The 26,104-nt window shown below is 37.0% G+C and overlaps 1 protein-coding gene across 2 annotated transcripts in view; it reads right to left on the bottom strand.

Annotated features, from left to right (window-relative positions):
• Window positions 1-2,254: 2,254 nt before the first annotated feature.
• The window catches only part of CHODL (chondrolectin), a 70,350-nt gene continuing 46,500 nt past the window's right edge, over window positions 2,255-26,104 (bottom strand). The window contains exons 2-7 of one of the 2 annotated variants that reach the window (XM_075198216.1): window positions 25,586-25,898; window positions 22,236-22,393; window positions 11,944-11,991; window positions 10,151-10,234; window positions 9,697-9,799; window positions 2,255-2,723 (exon numbers count right to left, since the gene is read on the bottom strand). In XM_075198216.1, the coding sequence (XP_075054317.1) occupies window positions 2,639-2,723; window positions 9,697-9,799; window positions 10,151-10,234; window positions 11,944-11,991; window positions 22,236-22,393; window positions 25,586-25,898 (791 nt within the window). In that variant the 3' untranslated portion in view covers window positions 2,255-2,638. The remainder of the gene's footprint in view (window positions 2,724-9,696; window positions 9,800-10,150; window positions 10,235-11,943; window positions 11,992-22,235; window positions 22,394-25,585; window positions 25,899-26,104) is intronic. The other variant, XM_075198218.1, reaches the window with a different exon arrangement.

The raw sequence follows: 26,104 nt of genomic DNA, 5'->3' as shown, positions 1-26,104 counted from the left end.
ACATTTAGCATTGTCCTTATTATATACAGCAGCATATACACATGTGCAAATAGACATCCTATACAGTGTTAATAGAAGTGTTTTGTATATACAGAGTAAAATGTTTAACCTTTCAGCTAATAGAAGAATTTCAGCATTTATTGTGTCATCCTATATAATATGTCAGTTTATTTATATGTGCAAGCTATATACAGAAAAATTTTACTTTTCTGTGATAATATCCTTGTAAATGGTTGGCATATTTACAGGGAAATTTAGAACACTGTTGGCTGATTCATTAAGGAAAGGAAAGGAAAATAAAGGAAAATAAAGGAGCAACTTTGCACCTTGGCAAATCCATGTTGCATTGGAGGGGGAGATAAATTTAAAATGTGATGGCAGATTTATAATTGAGGCAGGGTCTGTCCTAGATCAACGTTATATTTCAGTGTAAAAAATAAAGCTATCAGGTATTTGTGTGCTACACGAAAAAACAGCCAGTATTTAACTTATGTGCAAGATTATAAACTAATTTGCACCCCTTGTATTGTAACATGGTTTGTCCCAGAGAACATTTACTCCTTTTTTTGCCTTACTTTCCTTAATAAATCAGACCCTCTAAGTTTAATTTCACTATTTGGTCCTCTAATCTAAATCTGAAAAGGAGAGTATATGGAGAAATCCTCAGCACCACTGGTTGATCCAGAATAAATATTCCTCCATTTACGCTTTGGGAGATGCTGTTCACATTCAATGTAGCTGACAAACATAGAAAAAGAGAGGTTTCCCATGTATATCTAATGCAATCATAAGATCCATAATACAACCACATCCGATATATTGTTTAGACTGGTAAATGTTCCCTTCACAGGATAGACTTGGAGCAATGCTGGTGCATGTGATCTGACTCACAAACAATATATCATTTGTCAAGTCACTCAGGCTTTAAATTCAATTTACATAGCTCTTAGACTTTTAACTAAACACTAAGATTGAGCAACTAGCTCTAGGTGAAAGGGATTTACAAGCTTCTACTGAGTCTATTGGCTGAAGTCTATCTTATACTAATTCGCAGTCAGGGAATCAAGAGTGGTACACAGTACAAGTAAACTATCTAGTCACAGCGCTCATTCTCTGATGGTATTTGTCTATCTTAGTTATAATATATTAATATGTATCTATGATAATTAAATGTCTTACTCAAAAATGACATGTAGCAAATTATATAAAGAAATATATAATATCAATGTCCCAATAGTCTTATAGCCAACATAATTGTCCAAATAATGAGCTCTTTATATCCAACAGTCCTGTGTATAACGTGATTGCTAAGTTCCAGAGTCCAGAATGTTTCCTCCTACCTTGTATCTCGATAAATCGCCTCCACACCAATATGCAAATAAATAAAATTGATGGCAGGGAATTGGACAGATCATTTCAGTGCCTACTATTCTTCTGGGGCTAAGATAGAAAAATACCATCACAGATTGAGCACTGTGACTAGATATTTTATTGGTAAGAGCGCGATAAAAAAAAAGTGTGTATAAACGTGTAAGAGCGCGCTGAAAAGTATGTTCTTGTCCGTGTGGCTGATACAACAATATATAACAATAACTAATCATCAGATCTACAGTGAAAACCTTTTACATAAAATGTATCTTCCTGTTTAACAACAACTAACCTTTAATTAATTTTAGCTGTGATATCCGAGAAACACTAAGGGGTATATTTACTAAACAGTTAGTTTGAAAAAGTGGAGATGTTGCCTATGGCAACAAATCAGATACCAGCTTTCATTTATTTAGTGCATTCTACAAAATAAAAGCTAGAATCTTATTGGTTGCTATAGACAACATCTCCACTTTTTCAAACCCGCAGTTTAGTAAATATACCCCTATAAGTGGCTAATCAGAAGATGGTACTCTTTGAAATACAAAAAAACAGTAATAGAGCAAACAAGTACAAAACAGGTTAAATGTGTATGCTGGTAGATAAGGTAGAAGTTAGAACAGATGCACTTCATGTTTAAAATCATCAAACAGTTTCCTATCTGACCCAAAACACTGTAACATATTTTATCAGTACATGTGCATTCTGATAATATTCAATCTTCACATACTGTAATGTAATAAAGACAGACAGGTAAACATTAAACATGTATTTTTCTATCAAACCTTTATGCAAAGATAAATTAGTTTTTAACAATACACATCCATAGCAATACACTTTAATGTACATCAAAAAAGTACAATACAGAAGGACATTTATTGTCAAATCAATCATTCTTATTGCAAACAATGTCAAACATACATAACATTTCTCTTTATAAACTGGAAGAGAAATTGTCCATTTCCTCAATTGCATGGTAATTGAAGAGTTTCAACCAGCAAAAAAAGCATAGAATTTTATTTTTATTCTTTTTATTTTTTTTTTATTTAGCAAGACACGGATTCCAGTTTACTTTTGAATCAAACATGAGTATTACAAAAGTGTTCTTAAAATGTGCCTCAAGGGGGAGCCATTAGTTCTTCTTGCTGAACTGAATGCTGATGCTGAGAGAGAAAGTCATTCCAAGCTGAAGCTTTTAAATTTAGTGATCCAGAAAAAAAAAATTGATACATCTTTCTTGCATTGTAGTGATATGTGAGTCATTGTTTTGCTAAACCTCCATGGTGATATCACTTCTTGGAGCTTTTGAAATCCACAAGGTAGATTGAGTTGGGCTGGTCTTCGAGCGCTCTTTACTTTAAATGAGAAAACAAATATAGGAAACATTATATCATGCTATATATACACTCATTTCTTTATTTTAGTTTTTTCTTAAACAGCAAGTAAGAAAAAAAAAAGGTGTTTTCTACTGTACAAAACCATATTACAATGCAAGGGGTGCAAATTAGTTTACTATTTTGCACATAAGGAAAATACTGTCTGTTTTTTTTCATGTAGCACACAAATACTTGATAGCTTTATTTGTAAATTTAAACCTGATCTAGGACATGCCCTACCCCAACTATAAATCTGCCATCACATTTTAAATTTACCTCCCCTTAAAATGCTACATATTTTTGCCAAGGTGCAAAGATACTCCTTATTTTTGCATTACTTTCCTTAATGAATAAGGTCCAACGTGTTTTAACTAATAAACAAGAATCTGATTCTAAATTTAATTTTCCTTTGATATCCTCCTATTACTCAGTGTTCACTTTGCCAAATCTCCCTCTGTAGGTTATATTGTTGCACACCTTTCAGCTGGAATATATTTGCTTTTCAGCACACAGGCATGTTTTTGAGAAAGTTATCTGATATCTGAGTCAGAATACTCTCCCAATTTCCATGCTGCCTGAGGATCGATGTGGGCAGGGGGATTGTGCTGTGAATGAGCATGTCAACAAGAGAGGCATTCCTAAGTGTCTCTGCTCACTACATCATATGTCATGTGACTGAGGTTGCCATAGTAATCATGTTACACTTATCTAACTGTAAATCATTAATAGCAGCTTAAAGGAAAAAAATGTAAGAACATCATCACATATCTTTATCAATTACCAAAAAATTTAATTTATTGTCCAAGCTCTCTATTCTGATCAACAGCAATTTTGTTTTGAAATCAAGAAAATGATGACAATTCTATCTATCTATCTATCTATCTATCTATCTACAAGCATTAAATTGTCAGCTGGCATGACATTATAATGTAACTCCCAAAATCATTAATACTTTTTAACTGCAGTACGAATGATGACCACTTGGGGGAAATGTACAGAATGTTGCGATACTGATTCATTTGGGCCAATTCAATTCTGCCGCGAATAGTGCGGCGTTAACAGTATTGCCGTTAATACGGTAATTTTAACCTGGATTTCATCTCGCAGCTCAGAGAGCCGCGAGTAAAGATCCACCGTTGAAATCACCGTATTAAGGGTAATTATGCGCAGTTTTACCGTATTAATGGTAAAACTGCTAACGCCGCGTTATTCTCGGCAGAATTGAATCGGCCCCATTGATTTCATTCAACGTACAGTTTAGAGAGAAGGCAGTCATCAACTTAAATTTCTTTCTCTGGCCAAGATGTTTGATTGTCCTGGGGGATAAGTTGATTATGATGAATCAAAAGTGGTCAGTGTGAGGCTCTATGGAGCAAAAAAATAATGACCACCACTGTCCCAAAGACTACGAGACAAGACAATGCGAAAAAATATTTCAGGAGCCTGGAGTGGAAACTTTTGGGAACAGGGTCACTAAGACCCCCTCTCCCATTATATATACTAGTACAAACAAAACACACACACACAAAGGTAAAAACACTTTTTATTTAAATGAAAACTCCCCAAAAGCCCTCATTTTCCATTTTTGTACTTTTCTTCCACGACAATGAGAGTGTTTTTAGTTTGTAATCCAGAAAGAAGATCAAGAAGCATTAAGTAATCTGAAAATAGGCTGTCTAATGGCACTCTGTTTGGTGAATCTATGTCACCAGTAATTGGAAAACACAAATTGCTTTGCATTATGCACAGCTGACAAATTCTTGCCACCGATTATTTTTTTATTAATTGCAAATTGAATTACAAAGCGAATGGATTAGTCATACATGTCCTTGTTTCATTACCACTTGCACTTCTCCTTTTCTTGTACAATGTACTTGGTAATTCTAGGTTATCTGCCCCTAAATGTAATGCTGATAGGACCTAACATATGGTCCTCAAAGTCTATTTAGGTGGGACTGAATAAAAAAAGCTCTTTGAACTGATTTGAATTCTGATTTGGAAAATAGAGATTCAAAGTTTCATTATCAACTCATCTGCCAACATATACTAGCAATTCCATCATTTCATGTGTTTGACTCATATCTATAAAGTCACCGTTTTAGCTTAAGCAAGGTTTTTGGGAGGTTACTTTTCTTTTTTTCACCACAATTGGCCATTCTCTATAAATAGAGGGGTTAGGTAAATATGCTGACAAATTAACTGTACAAATTGCCAATGCCACCAGATGCTTGGTAGCTAACCACTGGAAATGTCCAGAAACCCTCTCCGTACAGGTAGCCTATAGTAAGATTTGGCAATTAGCAACAATGATTAAGATCACAGTTTACTTAAACACTCTCAAAAGTTCACACAAACTTATGTTGATGGTATCTATACAACAGATCAACCTCTCAGAATGATTCCTCGCAGGGACCTACTTGCGCAGCATCTCAACCAACAGCACCCAATTTTAATCTTTAATAGATATGAGAGCTAATTGCCAGGAGACCAGTGTCTAGCACTAGTCCAATACCACGGTAGACTACTAGAGACCTCAAAGTCACAATTTCCCCACACAGCCTTATCCTTCCACCCATCCTCAACCCACTATTCCAATATATAAACTATTTCAAAAGATATTTGCTTGCCAGATACAAGCGAATATTTGGTTTTCAACATGGACTAATATGCTATGTTAATTATAACATGTTATTTACTTGCATACTGTCCATTATGTGTAACTGTTCATTCTTTAATGGCATTAGCTCTATACAAATGCCTGAAAATGACTATGACTATGAGTTGCGAGCAAAACTGAACAAAGATTTTTACCTAAAAAATCCCGCGGAGACGCATTGTGCGAGGTTCCTGCGGGGAATCACGGCTAATTGAATCTCCCTCATATAATAATGCATTTTAATACTTTCACACAATAAACCATCCCACTTAAAATGTACTGAGATACAGTTAATACAATCAGGAAAATGTGGAGATGAACAAAACGAACCCTCTTACAAAGGGAAGAATACAGAATCTATAGGTTGAGTACAGAATGGGTTTAATGAGATGTTTAATCTTGTTCCTATTTTTTTTTAGGAAATAAAAAGTAAAAAAAAACCATTTGAATAAAGTTTGATAATATATTGTAATAAACTCTGAATGAATTAAATAGATTTTAATTATAACGTTTTATAATTTATTTTTATAAAAAATGTAATATATCATTAGAGATCCTTTTATAGTAGTTAGATAAATATTTTTATAGGTTTTTAATAGTAACAATCCCATATTTATCAACCAAGAGAAATGTATCTTAAAAAGTATATTTGGCATTAGCAAATAATGTGCCTAGCCTTCTGGGAGTGGGCTGGAATGTACATCACTTTCCAGTTTTAGAGTAACACCACCAGAACTACCTGTTTGGCACACAACAGTTATGTTTAGCATACGGCAGTACATGCCTTCAGTTACATATCATGATGCAATTTTGAGATTAGTATTTGTGTGAATATTATCCAATTTCTTACTCTCCAAATTGCTTGGTTTGAATTCCTAATTATTGCAATAATTCATCAGTTGGGATACAATGCAATGTATTTGCTGGGTATTAGAACACCGGTATGGACATAGATAAGTGAACAACAATGGGGTTTGAAGTTATAAAATTACTAAATTATATAAAAATAAGAGGAGAGATGTGAAGGCAAATTGGACAATGGAAAATAATTGTACACAAATCCACTGGACTCCAGTAGACTGTGAGTCACTTTAAAGAACTATATATTAGTTAAATATTTTACATATGCGATAGTGCAGCTTTAAGCACCCTTAGAGTAATGAATTATGACTTTAAATGTTGGTGGAGGGCAGGGCTGCTATCAGAAATTGTGGAGCCCAATATAAATACAAATGAAATAGACAAAGCCATCCCCTCTCTTCCCCTCCAAAAATGACTTTGGTGCACCAACATCACTCATCCAAGAATCATTCCACATGCCTTTCACATGCTCCAAAATTCCACCACTAGGACATTGACCTTGTTATGACTGAGCAGGACATTGGGATTGCCCCACCAGAATCAGGACAGTTGGCAGACTACTCTGCTCTATCCTACCTGTTCTTGCAGCTTTCTCTACCTGCAGCTGCTAGTGTCTTCAGCTCATTTGCTTCTTCTCTGTATCCTGGAATGTTGAGGCTATGTTTGGAAAAAGAATAGGTGCAAGAAATGTGGAAAGTCTAACAGTGATTGAACCCTCTAAGTCATCATCATCACCATTTATTTATATAGCGCCACTAATTCCGCAGCGCTGTACAGAGTACTCACTCACATCAGTCCCTTCCCCATTCGTGCTTAGAGTCTAAATTCCCTAACACACACACACACATAGACAGACACACAGACTAGGGTCAATTTGTTAGCAGCCAGTTAACCTACCAGTATGTTTTGGAGTGTGGGAGGAAACCAGAGCACCCGGAGGAAACCCATGCAAACACGGGGAGAACATACAAACTCTTCACAGATAAGGCCATGGTGATGATCCCAGTGCTGTAAGGCAGAAGTGCTAACCACTAAGCCACAATGGCACCTATATTAAACAATTAGGCCTCCCAACCTGCAACCAACCCAACATAAAATATAGTGCATTCACATTTAAAAAATGTGAATGCAATATATTGTAAAATATTTCCTCCAATCAGCCACAACATTAAATTAATAGCATTCAGAGTTAATAAAGAGACCTATTCTCCCCAACATGTACTGCCATTCAATTTAATAAATACACCTATTGCCCCCTCCACAAATACCTGACATTGAAAAATTAGCATTTACATTTAATAAATAGACCTAACCCCCCTCTCCCTTATATAGTCCAACATGAAATTAATGGTGTTCCCAGTATACAAATATACTTATTTCTCCCTTAAAGAGCCCAAGTTAATAGCATTCAAGTTTAATAATTAAACCTATTTCCTCCCAATCCTGCCCCAGCATTAAATAATTAATATTCACATTTGATAAATATCCCTCTTCTTCAAACATTCAACTAATTACCCCAAAATTACCCCAGCATTTAAAAATAGTCTCATCGCCCCATTTAAATGAATAGGTACTACCATGGCCTCACTATTATATTTTATAGCCCCATCATCAAATACATTATCAATACTAATAAATGAATATCTCCCACCTCACAATTAAGATAATAACCCAGCCCCCCACCTCATTACAATATGAGCCTTAGTCAAACATCTTCTTCTACCTCCATTTTTCCTGATTCTAGCTTCTGTTTTAATGCCCCTTATATATTGCTCATTCACAGATTCCTGTTTGTTTCATTTTTTACTTAGTTCTCCCCTCACTGCTCCTGCGTCATAAGAAACTTAAGTATATGGTGCACCTAGCAATGAGTGGTTAAGGATGGGGGCATTGGCAAGGGGACTCCAGCCTAGAATTTCTACCCAGGTGCCATTTGTTTAAAATCTGAAAAGCACTAACCACACTGATACCCCTATTACTTTCTTCCAGTGCCGGTGCAGTGTTGGAGAGACAGACTCTTCTGTCTGCCTCTCTTGTTTCCTGGGGTGGGAGGTTGTGCAGGCAAGCTCTTGTATCCTGTGGTGGGAGATCACCCAGCATAGGATCTCAACGGAAGAGGGGCGGGCACATGTGGAGAAAGTAACAGAGGAATGGACCTGTGTCCGTTCCTCTGCAGATCCTGCTGCAGTCAGTGTAATGACTGGTGACTGGGTTCCGCCTCACACAAGAAAAAAAAGTGGTTGGAGGCATGTTATGGTGGGCCCCATCGACCATCCAAGCCCCTTACACCTCTACCCCCCATAATCCCTTGATGGTGGCCCTGGTGGAGAGGTATGTGAGTGGGAGGACCAATCACACACCACAATCTCTTCATTGTGGCTTGTGTTAGGACCTCCCACTGGAAATAGTACAGCACCCTTCTGAAAAGCCAGGAATACCCCTAAAAAAGATGCACTGTACAAAGTGTAAGAACTTCTGTGTGCCAGATACTGGGAAGTGAGGTGTCAATGAAACCTAAAATACTACAGCTCCTTCCTTGACATATTCAATGTAGTTTTATATTGTGTGTATTGTTGTATAACATTGTAGATGAGCTATTTAAAGATTGTTTGCTGCAGATACTATGCTATAGTTATGAATAACACATACAATAATGTTATTCTAAAATATTGTATATAATTAAAAAAAGGTTCTCTTTTTTGTGAAGGACCCCAGGGGGCTGAGTTAGAAGTTCTTATAGGGTGTCCTCTTTCAATTAAAGAAAATTAGGAATCTTAATGATGGTCCCAGTCTGTAATAATATATAACTTTCCTGACCTGGTTCCAAAGTGCGCACGGCCCTTCTGCTTTACAAAGCTGAATCATCATTACTAGACTAGCATCTGAGGTGCGCATAACGTCAACATGCGACAAAGTCATGGGTTAGTCTCTGGAACCATTCGTCTGAGAGCTTTCTGAAATTGGCACGAGATTATGACATCAAGCTCATTCGTTACTACATGCTCATTCGTCCTGTTATTCAGTTGCTGAAATTTGGCCTCCTTGAGCCTTGACATTGGCTAATGACCCCAACCATTCTGCCCTCTCCTGTCCTGACCTCAGCTTGTGACCTTGGTTTTCCTATCTTCTCCAATTCCTGGCCTTGAATAGTGTGTTTGGCTTTTCTTTTGTCAGGATCTAATTCCCAGATCATGAGACAGGACAGACCGGATATTTTAGCTCTTATTTGTACCCATTGGGCACTTTACAAATGTCCCTTTATTTTAGCAGCTCTAATTTATCATGTACTAATCCTTATACACCCATATTGCAAAAATTTAGAAATGTGTCACTAGATATAATTTATTTTTAAATATTTAGTTATCTTAATCAAGAGCCAGAATTCATACTGGGAAATCTTAATAATTTTCTTAAAGTCAAATTTGTGAATTTTACCTCTTATGCAACATTTGGAAACAGCAGGTTCCGAAAGCAACCAGTATCAGCAGCAGCAATGGTATAGTAGGTATAATGACATAGATTAAATTCGGCATTATTCCTAGAATACAGCAAAACAAACAGAAAAGTATGAACAATCTACCGCTCCATTGTATTAAGTATTACATGCCACAGTTTGTTTTACATATATAATGCTGTTTGTTTATACAGCAATATAATTATATTTATGTCAGCATTTCCTTGTATTGATAATTAATAAATGATCAGCGGCTATCGCAACCTTAATTACTACTTTGAAATACAGCACACGCTGCTGGCTTCCTTCAGCCTGACAACTATATTATGAGAATATTTACTGCATGCTGTTGGTCTTATTGGAAAATAAAGCAAGCAATCCGCCCTCACAAATGAATTTTAGCTGAGCTGTTTCAAGTTAATAGAAATAAATCACCTGTTTCTGCCACAACGACACGAGACGAATCCTCTGGTCGGCCTGTAGCAAATGGTATGTCTGTTGTCACAGGAGACAGTGGGTCTGAAAATCAAAAGCAAAAGGTATTATTACAATTACTGTTGTATTGTTGTTGCTATTAGTATTTGTAGTAGTGGTATTATTATTATTATTATTATTATTATTATTATTATTATTATTATTGTTATTATTATTATTATTATGTGTTTCAGCAGCTTTTGCAAAAACTTTTATATCTGATGTCGGAGTGTCACCACTTTTGAATTGCAGGGGCTTTACATGACCTACTGCTGCCTGGGACGAGCAAGAAAGGAACAATACTGCCTACCCCTCCTCTATCCCTAATCCACTCGGACTGCCAGTCACCTGCAGTTAGCAGCCAGTGAATGGAGCACACAGGGGAGGTAAGAAGAGGCAGGGAGGAGAGAACCTTATCTTATCATGGTGCCGCACAGAGCTGGCTCTTCCATTAGGCAAACTAGACATCAGCATAGTGGCCAGTGGGCACTGAAGGGCCCAGATTACTCTAGGCTGTTTCTGTGTAGGCAATTTGGGCCTGATTCATTCAGGATCTTAAATGAAGAAGTTTCTTATTTCAGTCTCCTGGACAAAACCATGTTACAATGTAAGGGGTGCAAACTAGTTTTATGTTTTGCACATAAGTTAAATACTGACTGTTTTTTCATGTAGCACACAAATATCAACTTTAAATTTCAGTGTACAAATAAGCTAACAAGTATTTGTGTGCTACATGAAAAAACAGTCAGTATTTTACTTATGTCCAAAACAGAAAACTAGTTTGCACCCCTGGCATTGTAACATGGTTTTGTCCAGGAGACTGAAATAAGATACCTCTTCATTTAAGATCCATAATGAATCAGGCCCCTTGTTACCAAAAGGAGGGATGAGAAGGAATATTTTGCCTTGAGCCCCACAAGGTCTTTATCTGGCTCTGGTGCTGCATACCAGGGGCAGGCTGGGCTGGGAGTCAGGGGGCATCTGCTCCCTGGGCCGGTCCCATAGTGGGCTACCTTGGGCTGGGTAACTGGGCCATCTGCATTTTTTTTCCTTTAAAATTTTCCTAATAGGCTGCTGATTCGAGTCTTGCTCCACTGGGCTAATATTTGCCAGCCCTTCCCTGCTGCTGTGCACATGTGCAGTTATTGCGATAGGCCTCCATGTAAAGCAATGAAGTTCTGAGAAATCTTTGAAAATCTTCAAACATGCATGGGCATCTTTGCAGCAGTTTTGGGATGTCTTTGAAGCAGTGAGGAGGAGTCCAGAAAAATCCTTGATATTCATGCACACATTGTAAAAATATTTTTTTAACTGCCTTTTCATTACTCCATTTAAAATTGACTTGTATGAACTATATTACATAAACATCTACATGATATATAAGCGTAACATGCTCTTCGGAATTTCATACATTCAGTTTCTTTTTTCTTTCATTTACTCATTAGTTAAACACATGTTTTATACATGTAGATTGTTTTAATATTACTATTCTCATGTGCCTAAGTATATAAACAAGCTGTGAAAATCTGGATTCAAGATATGCGCACAGTAACATTGCATCACGTCTGGAAATTGAATTACAACAAAACAGAAGGGAACATTTCAAAACCATGCACAATTACTATCCTCTACTAGATTATTTTTCCATCTTTATATACTACCATAAATATGTCCTTTATAATCGAGTTATTCCTTTTTGTCTGGTGAATCACTGGATATTTGCTGTACAACTGGAAGGCTTTATAGTTTCTTACCATAATCTGGCTCTGCTCTGTCTCCTAATTCTTTGTCTAGGATATTTTCTGTTAAAGAAAGGAAAATAGTCCAAGAGTTGTAGAATTCAGTTAGCTAAGTATCACAAGTACTCATTTCTCTCACACTTACGGTGTTGTACCAAATAAATTGCATTAAATTGTGCATGCTACAATAGCCAATTGCTTCACTGCATTGTGAGCTTGGTTGATATGGTAAATGTGATTTCATTCTGAAGTAAAACTAAACACACAATGGGCATTCCAGACTATTTTTCCTTCCTCGTTTTTCAGGAGATGCAGGGATGGGGTACAAGAACAGATAGGGGACGGGACTAAATAATGGAATTTGTGGAATAGGGTGGGCAGACAAATTATGAAGCCACACCCCGGTCAGTACACAAATCACATCATCAATTCACTTTATCATGCCCTTGTTACTCGTTGTTTACAGTAAGTGATTGGACTTTACAGAAATAATTTGTTAATCCAACATTCGGTCTAAATAGACTTATACCCAGCGCACAAATCTACTTCTGAAATAATTAGAATAACAAATGTAATAGCGATACTGGGGATATTTCAATGTATTAATGTTTATAAATATAGACATTACCAGCAGCCTATAACCAGAGACACAGTGATATCTATTCATTTGTCTGGCATTATAGTTCTTGCTAGATACTAACATCAGATGATGTACAATCCATGAAGTTTTTTGAGATGATGTAACTATATATTAAGCCTTATATTTATGGAAATTCCCACAAAAAGGGCCTAAGTCATTAAAGAGAGCAACGCATTACAAAGGAGCATCTTTGCACCTGGGCAAAACCATGATGGATTGGAAGGGGAGGTAAATTTAAAATGTCGGAACAGATTTATAGTTGGGGTAGGGAATGTCCTAAATCAACTTTAAATTTCAGTGTAAAAATAAAGCTATCAAGTATTTGTGTGCTAGATGAAAAAAACATCTAGTATTTAACTTATGTGCAAAATAATAAATTAATTTGCACCCCTTGCATGGTTTGTCCAGGAGCAAACTTACTCCTTTGTTTTGCTTTGCTCTCCTAAATGACTCAGGCCCAAAGATATCATGTCATCTTTGTCATATATTATTATAGATATTCTAATTATATAGCTAGTCTTTTGGAATTTGAGTTTAATTAAAGTCTGACCGGATATATTGTGCTAGCTACCTAAGAACTATTAACAATATTTAATATCTAACCATTAATGAGCCAATTATTTTATTTAATTATATTTTGCTTTTTAAACGTAAGATTTTATGGATATGGAATAAAAGTTGAATTTTATTTACATCACACCTTTGTCCAGGGAGGGCATCTGTCTTGTTATTAGGACTCAATGATAGTAATAACTATTGCGCCTCAGAAAATTAGTGTCCCAGGAGTGCCCCACTAGAATAGTAGATCTTTTCCTTTATTTCTTCTATACTCTTTGTTTACATAAGTCCTTGCCCACCTTGCAGCAGTTAAGCACGCTCCAGGAGAATCGCCTTCACTCTCTGCAGTATCTAAGGTCTCCCCCTAATTTCCTAGAAATTCCGAGAGCATATGCAACTATGAGAATGGGCAAAACTGGTCAGATTTTTTTTTCTGTGGGGGACTCAAGTCAAAAACATTAATTCACCTCTGTATGTCTAAAGTTTACTTGTCACCTAAACACAGTGAAGGCTAAATCAATTCCTAAGCTATGAATTCATGTTGTGCTTCATGGTGTCTTTGGTTCCAAGTGCATTATTTGTTATCTCTTTCATATATTTTGGCTCATCCTAACTTAAGGACATTGAGCCGATTCATTAAGGAGCTTAGGCAAGAAATTTGTTTCTTAAGTTTCCTGGACAAAACCATGTTAAAATGAAAGGGGTGAAACTAGTTTTCTATTTTGCACTTAAGTTAAATGCTGTCTGTTTTTTCATGTAGTACAGAACTTTAAATTTCAGTGTACAATTAAGTTATCAAGTATTTGTGTGCTACACGAAAAAACAGCCAGTATTTAACTTATGTGCAAAATAGAAAACTAATTTTCACCCCTTACATTTTAACATGGTTTTGTCCAGGAGACTTAAGTAAGAAATATTTTGCCTAAGTTCCTTAATGAATCAGGCCCATTATCATTATATTGACATTATATGTCATCATGTCAAGGAAACAAAACTGAGGATTTGTCTCTGAATTACACTGGTCATTCATTGCAAGAAGTCGAATACCTGTCTCTAAACAGTTATTATAATTAAGCTTGTGTTATTCTCTACCAAATCATAATCAGCAGAAACGTGACTAGTGATCTAGATACTATATAATATTATTCCCAGGGGGGGAACTCTGCAACATCGGGCCCCATTGCAAAATTTGGGGGAGGGCCCAGCGATACTGCTCCACCCTCCCGGGCCCCTTTTAGTTCTTAGCAGACCAAAGCAGGGGCCTCTTATCAGCATGCGTGGTTGGGGCATCTCTGTGCATATGCCCAACCAAAGCATGCCGATGGGTAGTCAGGGCGTCTTTGCACCCCCGGGAATGGCCATACCACTAGAGTCAACAGATCAATCATGTTAACCAGGACACATATGTAATACACCTGCTACAATCTATGCATGCTCCAGCTTGTCCTATAGAGACATTCACTATCAGGTAAAACACCTATGCATAATGTTCTAAAAGAAAGAAGACATGAAACATATTAGACGCTTGAAAGTAGTCACTTCAAAATTTCCAAGGATTTAAAATTATAAATGAATAACAAGACCCGCAGAAAACAACACTTGCAATTTCTAGCATTCTTGACCAAGACACAAGACAATGTATATTTTTAATTAGTACAATGATATGTAATCATGGAGTTCAGGAATATCAATTGCTTTAGCATTGAACTGTAAACATGAATTCATGTTACTAGCCATAAGACCAGAATATCCACCCATATAATAGCAATGGACACACTTCTAGTTGTAAGTGTTCTCAATAGACCGTATACAATATGTTTTAGTTTAATGAGGTTCTCTGCTTGAAATCTTGAAATGGTAAAATTATAAGTAGCTGATAACTGTTATAATATTAATATTAGGAGTCTTTAAGTGCTAGATGTAGGATTGCTAGCACTTGAAAATATTCTTTACTGGTAATGTTATAAAAATGTACTAATAGCCACAGATTTTAACGACATCTTATTTATGTAATTCTAAAATGTATGGAAAAGTTTTTAAAAAAATTGCCTAGAGATGAAATAAAGCTCATGAGCCTAATCAGTCTCAAAACCACTGCTGTGGTCAAAGCTATATATAATGAAAAACTGTCAAATTGCTGTGATATTTTTTAACCGATTGCTATTTTTTTCCTTATTGACAGGCATAATGTGACCAATTTCTTATTAACAGTAGACTTATTGAAGGTTGGCAGCCACGGGCAGAAAGCTCAATTAAATTGAAAGACTGTTAAAGCCATCCCCTTGAAAAAGTCACGCTAATGACGAAATGTGTTGGGTTTCCCACAAACATCTTATGTCAAATCGAAAGCGACCAGGGGGTAAATGTATCAAGCTGAGAGTTTTCCGGCAGGTTTGAAAAGTGGAGATGTTGCCTATATCAACCAATCAGATTCTAGCTGTCATTTTGTAGAATGTATTAAATAAATTATAGCTAGAATCTGATTCGTTTTTCAAACCCGCCGGACAACTCTCACCTTGATACATTTACCCCCAGGTGTGTTCCGCTGTGGAATGCACCCCGGAGAATTTGCCATCAGTCCGCTACCTCTCCACAGGAAAATCTCTGATCAGAGGCACCAGACCAAAGAGAGTATCGTATTAGGAACAACACCACCGCAAGGATCCGGGTACCAGTTCCACTTTTGGAACGTTTATCATTTCAGCACAATTGAACATTCTTCTTCATTTCTATTTAGACATTATTATTTTGAATGGATTTATGATTAGTTTTTTTAAATATGTAAATGTATGTAATCAAATTTGTGGTCAGTAAATAATCATTACACTATTTGTTACCCATCAGCCCTACCTTGGCAATAACATACAACAGTATCAGCACAATTTACCCGTTACAGTTATTTTCACCAACTAAGTTTTGAGTCCTAAGTCAATTCAAGATAGCCAGAAACGGAGGCCAGCTGGTTGTTATTTATACAAGGGGCACATAACAGGAACTTTTTATATTGTTTCCATCATACTTCAGACTTCAGAATTAGGAGTGTAAGACTTTGTATGTATATATAGTGCCAAATATATAGGCATTAAGGACAGTATGACATACAAATCATAGATCTACCACATCTGAATCAATATATGAGCGCTGGAGTACTAACCCCGTTTGACTACTGTATTTACAAAGTTCAGGATCATCTTGAAATCCAAGCTTTACTTGTGCGCATATCACTATATTTTTGAGCACTTGTTAAAGAACACACCTTCTTTGATAGTAAATACAGTAACAAATTAAATGTAGCATTATACATCCAATGGGGTGTAACAAATAAACCCCAATATGTCATGGCCCATCCCTGTATCCACATAGAATGATTAAATAGAGTGATGGGCGCTCAGTAAGCTTTCATACAAGATGTCCAATTAATAAAAGTTCATCAAAGTTTTTCTTATAAAGTCACTCTCTTACTTGTCCAGGTATGAAATCTAGAGGAAAAAGGGGGACACCCAGTGGTGACTTATTTTGTGGATAATTTAATTTATAGGAAAATATATACACACATACCGGAAGTAAACAAAAACAGGCTTTCATGTTGAATGTCAGTGTTTCAGAAATACATCTGGGTCTTTGGTGCTTTCTGTCTTCTACCTTGTCTATTACACTCTTTATTAATCACCGCATGGCTGAGGCTCTAAAGGCCTTATATATGAAGAGAGAGTTGACCCATGGATTAGGATCTTTGAAAGACAAGAGGTACCGATATCTATAGGACTTCTATAGAACTTATGTGAAAGATTCACAGATAAGTCTGACAATGTCCAGTTTACTGAGGACTTTGGTTCAACCACAAGGACGGGTGAGACAAATGTTTATGCTTCACACTGCTCTGAGGGAACTTCGTGCACCTACTAGTAGTGCAGGCAGCATTGCCTGTACATTTGAAGGTGATGGGAGAGTTGGAGAGCTGGAGAGAATCATACCACTATCTAAAATGGAAGTTATGCCGCTTGTATGATGTTCATGGCCATTCTAGCGGTGTAGCAAGGAAACCCCCCTCTAGAAAGTCTGCATTTGCCACTAGTGACTGTTCCGCTCAGTCAGAATATTGTCCCGTCTGCAAGGACAGTATATAGTATGCTCTTATTCACAATGCTCTGTCCGTGAAGGGGGAAGTTGCAAGCATCTACAGTAGTGCATTCTGCATTGCATGTATAATTTAAGAGGATAGGACAGGGTTGAAGAACGGCCCACCCTGTCTAAAATGATAGTTATGCCCTTTGTAGGCTGGTCATGCCCACTCTGAGTTTGCACCAGATAGGGAAGGTATATACTACATTGTAAAATATGTTCCATTTCCTATATTAGGTTGCTTTGACTAAGAGTTGGTTTTATTCTTTAAAACTGGTTATACATGGATGAGCAGGAGATCAAAGAGGGCATTTACAAAGTGAAAATCATCTTCATTTGTTTTCCACCTCCCTGTACACCTAGGAGCAGTTGTGGGTTGTGGTGGTATCGCCTGACAGTGAAGGGTAGGCATATACCTTAAAGTACAGGGTGTGTTGCTGTGGGCATCAGGTATACTTCATAAAATATCTCCTAAATGGGTAGGGTACTGACAGCCTGTAACCAACCAGAACATTAGACTGTTAATAGCAGCACAGAGTATTTTGGTTATGTCCCCCCCTGCATGTGAAGGCAAGTTTAAAGTGGAAGGGACTAGGTCAACATGTAGCCAATCCAAACATCTAAACATAGTTAGTAGCACAGTTGTGATGTGAGGCTCCCATCAAACTAGTGCCGATAGACTAGGGTGTCAAATACCCACAAATATGAATCAAAGTTCATATATCCAACATATGGGTGTAATAATTCAGTTTAGCATTTTTAATAAATTTCATAGTAACCATACTATTTACAGTACTCAAAAATAAAATAATTCACACAACGCACAACCTGATCTTTGTAAGTTTAATATTTTTTAGGGAAAACTAGAGTGAAGTCTTAAGCACTCTTTCTCAAACACAGAACCGGAACTTCTTAAGATGCTCAATTCAATTCTACAAACACAGAAGGAATGAAGATTTGGTCTAGGCAGTGATTAAGGAATAATTGACACAGTTCCCTGTCTTTACAGAAGAATAAAAACACAAATGTGGCCCATGGAAACTGGTATGCCCTATCTGGTTTGGGTAGAAAATATCAAAGTTTTGTAAAATAGATTATTTGCTCAGTGCACCCATTTTACTATAAATGATAGAATAGTCACACTTTCTTGTTTTGAAAATTTTACAGCACAAATTGACACAATGGGGCTCATTTACAGTTGGACGCAGTGGTGGAACTGCCATCGGTGCAGCAGGTGCAATGCACCAGTGTCCATGAAGATAATGGGGCCCGCTGCATGACAGATACAGAGGACCGGGGGCCCTCCTCCCTGCATACCTGCACCAGGGCCCGCAGCTGGCTAGTTCGGCCTCTGGTTGGATGCCTATGTGTTCAGAATGTACGGAAAAAATGACGCACGTAAAAAAAAGCTTAATTATAAGCATATGCTCTCAAGATGCATTCATTTCGAAAGCAGAAACATTTACACCAGGCATATGTTAGGAGTACCAGGTTTGTATACTTACTCTCCATGATAGTGTAGGGATAGCGTACAGAAAGCGTACACATGTGACTTGACAGCGTTAGTATTACATACTAAGGTCGCATTACCTTATATGTACACACTAATCTATGGAGAGTCATGTACTCAAGAGAGAACAGCATATTGACAGTGTTATTAATAAAATGCAATAAATCACAATCAAATACAACATGCAAATAAAATCAGATTAAATGAAATTATATTAAATTAAATACAAACATCTGTTTTCTCCCATTTAAAAATCCTATACAAATCTTCTTTCCTGCAGTAGCCCAAATGGAAATGTCAATTAAGCAATGCGACTAGTCAGGAGCAATTTCAAATAATATAGCTGCAGCACCAAAGAATAAGTGCTATCAGCTGGAGGGGTCAATATGCAATCAGCCATTCAGAAGCAGCCAAAAAGTGCATATCACACCCACAAGTAATATACCTCCTAAAAGGTATATCTGAATATGTGTCCATGTTAAATTGAGTGGCATACACCCTTACTGCACTTGGCCTATGCTTGCCTTCACTGTGTGCCTCCCATTCCGCCTCTCTAGGTGTAAGGATATCCAAGTCAACAAAACTTAAAAAATTATATATGGGCATAGGCTTAGCATTTTTAGGGTGCAGGAACACTATGGAAATGCATAGGATACATTAAAAAAACAGATGTAGGTCCAACTCTAAAAATCACTCACTCTTACCTGTAAAGCCCTCAACAACACTACCCCTGCATTCATCTCAAATATCATATCAAAATACTTTTCCTCCCGCCCTCTTAAATCTACCTTTGACCTGCAACTTCTCTTGTCTCTGGTAACCACCTGTCACTCCCGCCTGCAAGACTTCTCCCGTGCTGCTCCCCATTTGTGGAATTCCCCAACATGCTCAATCAGACTTTCCCACAGCCTTCAAATCTTTAGATGCTCTTTGAAAACCCATCTCTTTTTTAGAGGTGACCTTATCCCTGATAACACTATTCACACTAATGCACCCTCAGAACTGTCCCAATCTCCACTCTGAGCCACACTTGCTCCTCTTGTTTCAGCTGTGCCCTCTTCCACTTAGAATGTAAGCTCTCTTACAAGCAGGATCCTTCCCACCCTTTGTTTTCATGTGTGTGTTTATTTTGTCTACCTTGTATGTCCCTGTTCTATGTATGTACTGTTTTCCCTACTGTTCTACGCTGCGAAGCACTGTGGCGCCTCACAAATCTACGATAATAATAATAAATAACAATAAAAGCAGTTTAATTAAAAATCGATACATACACCGAGAATTGAGCACTCAACCTAAGCTATTGGAAAAGTATAATTCAATTTATTAGTAAATTTATACATTTCCAATTACTAACACATTAATACAGACCATATTATCTGTTTTAAAATTGTCAAGATAAACTTGATTAGAAAAAACTTAGTAACATTATAAACATATAAATGTAGATGGTATATAGGTGTTAAACCGTGGTACATTCCCAACCATCATCATCATCATCATTTATTTATATAGCGCCACTAATTCCGCAGCGCTGTACAGAGAACTCATTCACATCAGTCCCTGCCCCATTGGAGCTTACAGTCTAAATTCCCTACTATAGACACACACTCACACACAGACAGACAGAAAGACAGACAGAGAGGGAGAGACTAGGGTCAATTTTTGATTGCAGCCAATTAACCTACCAGTATGTTTTTGGAGTGTGGGAGGAAACCGGAGCACCCGGAGGAAACCCACGCAAACACAGGGAGAACATACAAACTCCACACAGATAAGGCCATGGTTGGGAATCGAACTCATGACCCCAGTGCTGTGAGGCAGACGTGCTAACCACTAGGCCACTGTGCTTCCCTTACCATGCATCAATTTTACATTACTAAGGTATGTTAATAAATACTATAGATGTGCATGGTGCAGAAAACGTGCAAGGACTGGAGTTATGAATCGTATATCCAGACTGTAGTGACAAGGGCCTGGGGCCTGATTCATTAAGGAACTTAAATTTAGAAGTTTCTTATTTCGGTCTCCTGGACAAAACCATGTTACAGGGTGCAAATCAGTATTCTGTTTTGGACATAAGTTAAATACTGACTGTTTTTTCATGTAGCACACAAATATCAACTTTAAATTTCAGTGTACAAATAAGCTATCAAGTATTTGTGTGCTACATGAAAAAACAGTCAGTATTTAACTTATGTGCAAAACAGAATACTAATTTTCACCCCTTGCATTGTAACATGGTTTGTCCAGGAGACCAAAATAAGAAACTTCTTAATTTAAGTTTCTTAATGAATCAGGCCCAAGGCCTGTAAGCCGTAATAGTGCAACAGGATGCTGAGTTTATGATTAACTTTCTTTTTGGGCCAGTGAGGCTGATGGTCCATCTACTTTGGGTGCTGCTCAGTTCATGTTGATCAAAACAATATTCATAATATTTTTTTGTGTAATTGTTTTGATCAGTTTACTCATAAATTGCATTCTCTCCCTTTTCCTCGCAATATGCATCCTTTAGTTCTCAACACAACAGCCCAACTAATTACAGCTTGATACTTCATAGATCAATGTAGTGTCTAATTCAGGGAACTGTGTCCATTTCTTAGAGGTTGTTGTACAGCCAGGGTCTCATACACATTCCATACCCAAGAACAGGTAAAGTCGGGGGAACATTGAGCAATTCAAGATCAATAAACAAAGCAAGATCTTGGATATCAACAAACTGGAGTAGTCAGGAGTAAAACCAGGTCTAAACTATCAAGAGGAAGATTAGTAAAGTTGCCAGTTGTGATCTGGAAAACCTTGGTTTAATTTTGGGGGTCAGGTTCTTTTATTAGTATGAATGAATTTGGTAAAAATAAACTTGTTCCTGTATTGTATCATGCTGGCAAATAATAAATAACTCCTGTTACCAGCATTCTGCCACCATACACCTGTATAATGTTTTTACATTATTAATATTATTATTATTATTATTATTAATTCTTATTTATAGGACGCCACTAGGTGTCCGTAGCGCTGTACAGGGACAAACAAAATTACAATACGAGGTGAGACAGCACAGTACAGTAAACAATAAGCACAGTAACTCAGTGAGCTCAAAGCACAGCTAGGGGCGGGGAGGAGGGGAAGGTCCGCATACAACGGAGCCCAAGAGGGAGGGCACGGGTGACAGGGAAACCCCCCACAGGGAGAAGAGGGAGCGAGAGGGGACTGAGGGGAAGAGGGTCCTTGGGGAGGAGGGCTAGGCAGCTGGAGAGCCGAGTTAAAAGTGGTGAAGACAGGAGGAGAGATGATCCTGCTCAAAGGAGCGTACAATCTAAGGGGGACATATAGGACAATCAGGTTTATGTGTTGACTGTATTATTTGATGTGTTATTCAGAGTTAACAAATGCACAAAGAGATATATTTTAGAGATAGAAAACATATTACCAGTTGTATCTGTAATGGTGAATATATATAACCATTGTTAGGTCACCTACCTGCAGGGTATTTACATATAAAATTGTGCTTCATGTTACAGCGGTCATCATTCCACTGGTACAGGTAAGGCCCTCCTATACCAGGATTAGCAGTTGGCTGATGGTACATAACAACACATGCTTCACTGCCACATGATGGTTCATCCGCATACCAGTTCCTACCAGAACACATAAGTAGATTAGCATTTACTATTTGTAATATTTAAAACAAGAATATCTTATGAAAAGGCAATAACTGTTAAGCTAGTGATATAGGGCCTGATTCATTAAGGAAAGTTAAGCAAAAGTAAGGAAGAAAGGCTAAACCATGTTGCATTGGAGGGGAAGGTAAAATTAAAATGTGAGAGAAGATTTATATTTGGGGTGGGTCATGTCCTAAATCTACTTTGAATTTCAGTGTACAAATAAGTTATCAAGTATTTATGGTGCTGCATGAAAACATATCCAGTATTTTCCTTATATGCAAAATAATAAACTAATTTACACCCCTTGAATTGCAACATGGTTTTGTCCAAGAAAGGTACTGTCATCTATTAAGCATTGCGTTCTTGGGTTAGAATGTGACCACAGTGCTCTATGTATGCAGCCTGTATGCTCCCTTAGTCTGCATGGGTTTCCCCTGATTGTCCTGGATTCCTCCCACCAACCAAAAACATCTTGGAAGGTAAATTAGCTTCTAGCTGGCCATAGAGTGTGTGTGCGTTTGTGTGACTACCAGAACAGGTAATGATATGAATAAATAAACATTCTGTATACAGTGATGCATAGTATGTTGGTGCTATATAAGTAATAAGAGCATTAAAAATTAAAAGATTGGTTTATAACTTTTTAATAGAAATGCTTGAACTGACCGTATAATCATTCTGCAGCGAGTTTATCAAATTGGTTGTAAAATTCTAAATTTCTCTCAAATTTCTAAAGTTTTAGTTTGGTTAAAAAGAAATTCAAGCTAATGTTGAGAATGTCTAACAGGATTAACCATGTTTGAGTCTATTCAACTGTGTTCATTCCAGTTTGGAAATCGTTGAGTCAATGACACGTAAAAATATGGATAAGACATATGCATACGCATTTGTTTTGTGCAAAAAACACAGCAATGTGTACCTTCAATATGGAGTAGAGAACATAGCACTCACTAGGGAAGCACTTAGAGGGGTTTCCTGTTGCCCAGAAAACCCACACCTATTCCGACAGTTCTGTTGTTTGGAAGGAGGAAAATTCTTCTGAGAACCTCCCAGTTATTACCACTATTACACTATAACACTTTGCAGTCTAAGGGGTACATTTACACGAAATTGTGTTTGGTGGTGATTTTAAACTGTCGCACATTGCCGGAGGTTTAGTGCTCCAAACTGTCGCAATTACTATAGGGCAGTTTGAGACTGCAATGTAAAAATGCCTGGCAATGGATGGAGGCTTTTGGTTTGGTCAAAAACCGCCATCAAAACAGCCCCAAATTTTTTTTGTATGCCTGCGTCTGATTGGCTTGAAAGATCAAACATGCTGTTTGAGATATCTTGCTATTAAAAACACAAGAGGAGGGTTAATTTATTGATTAAGGGGAAACAATTATTTCTAATTAACTTATGGAGCAAATTTTATTTTTCATCATATTAAGGGGACAAAATTATACTATTATTATATTATGGGGGCACTATGCAATAACACATTGTGTCTCATAGATAATTATATTCCCATTAACAATCAAATGGTATTGCCCAGGTAAAATAATTGTATATTCATATTTCCCCCATAATATAATACAATAATAGCGTCCCTTTAATATAATGAAAAATAAAATTTCCCCCCATAAGCTAATTATAAATAAATTTCGCCCCTTGATCAATAAATAATTATTGCTCCCATAATGTACTTGTCTCTGGTGCTTCCTCTTATTTTCTGAATGACAAGATAGCTCAGATAGCATGCTGCAATCTTACCACTCACATCCCCCTCTTTTTCTGGTTGTCATTCTGGCTCTTTCCCCGGTGGTTTGTCAAACAGCAGCTTAGTAAATCTGACTGTTTGTATGTTAATCATGTTAAAAATCGGGATGGCGATTTGTAAATTGGTGCCTTTTAACTGGCGGTTTGACATTTAGTAAATTTTAAAACGGCCGTAAAAAAAGGCTGAAAACTGTCGTCTTCGTCAAACTGCCCTTTAGTAAATCTAGCCCCAAGACAAATTTTTGTGGAGCTCTGTCTTAATTAATGTTTGGATGAATTAATGTTTTTGTGAACTTGGCTTCAACAAAATGACTGGCATTATTATTCTTACTTGTGCTTTAGCTCTAGTATTTTCCTGTTACTTTAGGAAAAAAGAAAATGCAGTAAAGTTTCTTTTCTGACAGTGATGTGAATCACAGAGTAAGTAACTGTAAAACTAATTAACTAACGCAATTTTTTTATTTCATAGGACGTTAAGGGAGATTAGTGTGCATTTTAAAGAAGTATTTATTTACAAGGTATTATATTAATATGGTAAGATGGTCTATAAGGATTTATTTAAAAAAAACTTTTTCCTGCAGGCAGGAGACATGCTGCCTACATACAGTAGTACATAAGCATTTTTTAGGAGTTGTTTGATCACCATATGACCGTTGCAGGAGAAACACAATCTATAAAGCACTTCTCATGCTGATCCCAACAAATGCTTTCAGCCTTTTTATAGCTCAAAGACCAGAACATCTGCATCTGGAACAACATCTAAATGGTTCATTCCTATAGGACAGTTTTTTAAAACAAAAAAACAAAAACCTTTGCATTTCCTATAGGAAATGACACAGTAGAAAAGGATGACTTGCATGACACCATCCTAATGGTTTGTACGATGTAACCCATTGCAACCAAACTTCCATTAGTGTAATTTGCCCTACACCCAACATAATATCTATGGATTGCTGATTGCACTTAAAGCAAATGTGTACAAACATGTACTATGCTATTAAATAATCCAATGAGGAGTCCATTGAAGACCAACTCTCCAAGATTATAGCTTTATAAACAGGTTTATCAGACTATGAAGATTAAAAAAAAAATCTATAGATTTTATATGGGTGTCCACATTAACATTAATGCAGTGTATAAACTTCACAATCTCTGAGTTTCTTTTAATTTCTCTTTCATTACCCAGATCCACATTGTAAACCTAAAAACATATTTTTATTAAATTATAGTGAAAATAGAAAAGCATGTTTTGGATTATCTTCAAGTGTGCCAATATATTTCTTTCTCGAGCGTATCCAGACATTCAATTATATTACTATCTTATTAACATACTATAATAAACTCAATTAAATGATTACTGTGTGCTCAATAAACCATGACGTGATTAAGATCATTGATAATTACTTGAACTGGGAGGCGCTCCCATCAGCCCATTTGTAGAGGTCCGGACAAGCCCCGGATGAAGCCGTTGATTCTAGGTTTCTTGAGAGCCCGATCCAGAAATCGCCATCAGATTTCCCAGAGCCTGAATTTGTGAGATTTTGGAGCATTCTTTCTATTAGTTTTTGCTCGGCTTCACTTTCAATGCTTAAAAGATGGCCGCCTTCCCCGTCGCAGACCAGACGTGCCTGCTGGTAGCCCACTCTTGCTGTTAAGTCTTGAAAATAAGCAATCTTGTAGCAGGGATGTTTGTAATCTGCATAGCAAACCTTCCGACCTGTAATAAATATACACAGCAAATGTAAGAATCATATAGCTTAATAAAAGAATAAAAATGAATCAGGATAATATTGGCAGTAGTGGTGCACCAAATCCAGTTTATTGTTTAGCAAAACTTCAGCTCCATACCCATAATGTACCCATAACGTATACATATCCATAGGATTTAGTCAATGAAATGCGAATCCGGATTTCATATAATTT

This window comes from Mixophyes fleayi, chromosome 2, assembly GCF_038048845.1.
Source record: "Mixophyes fleayi isolate aMixFle1 chromosome 2, aMixFle1.hap1, whole genome shotgun sequence".
In the NCBI taxonomy this organism is placed as follows: Eukaryota; Metazoa; Chordata; class Amphibia; order Anura; family Limnodynastidae; genus Mixophyes; species Mixophyes fleayi.
Note: the sequence above shows the minus strand (reverse complement) of the source record. Positions and strands in the feature narration are given on the sequence as shown.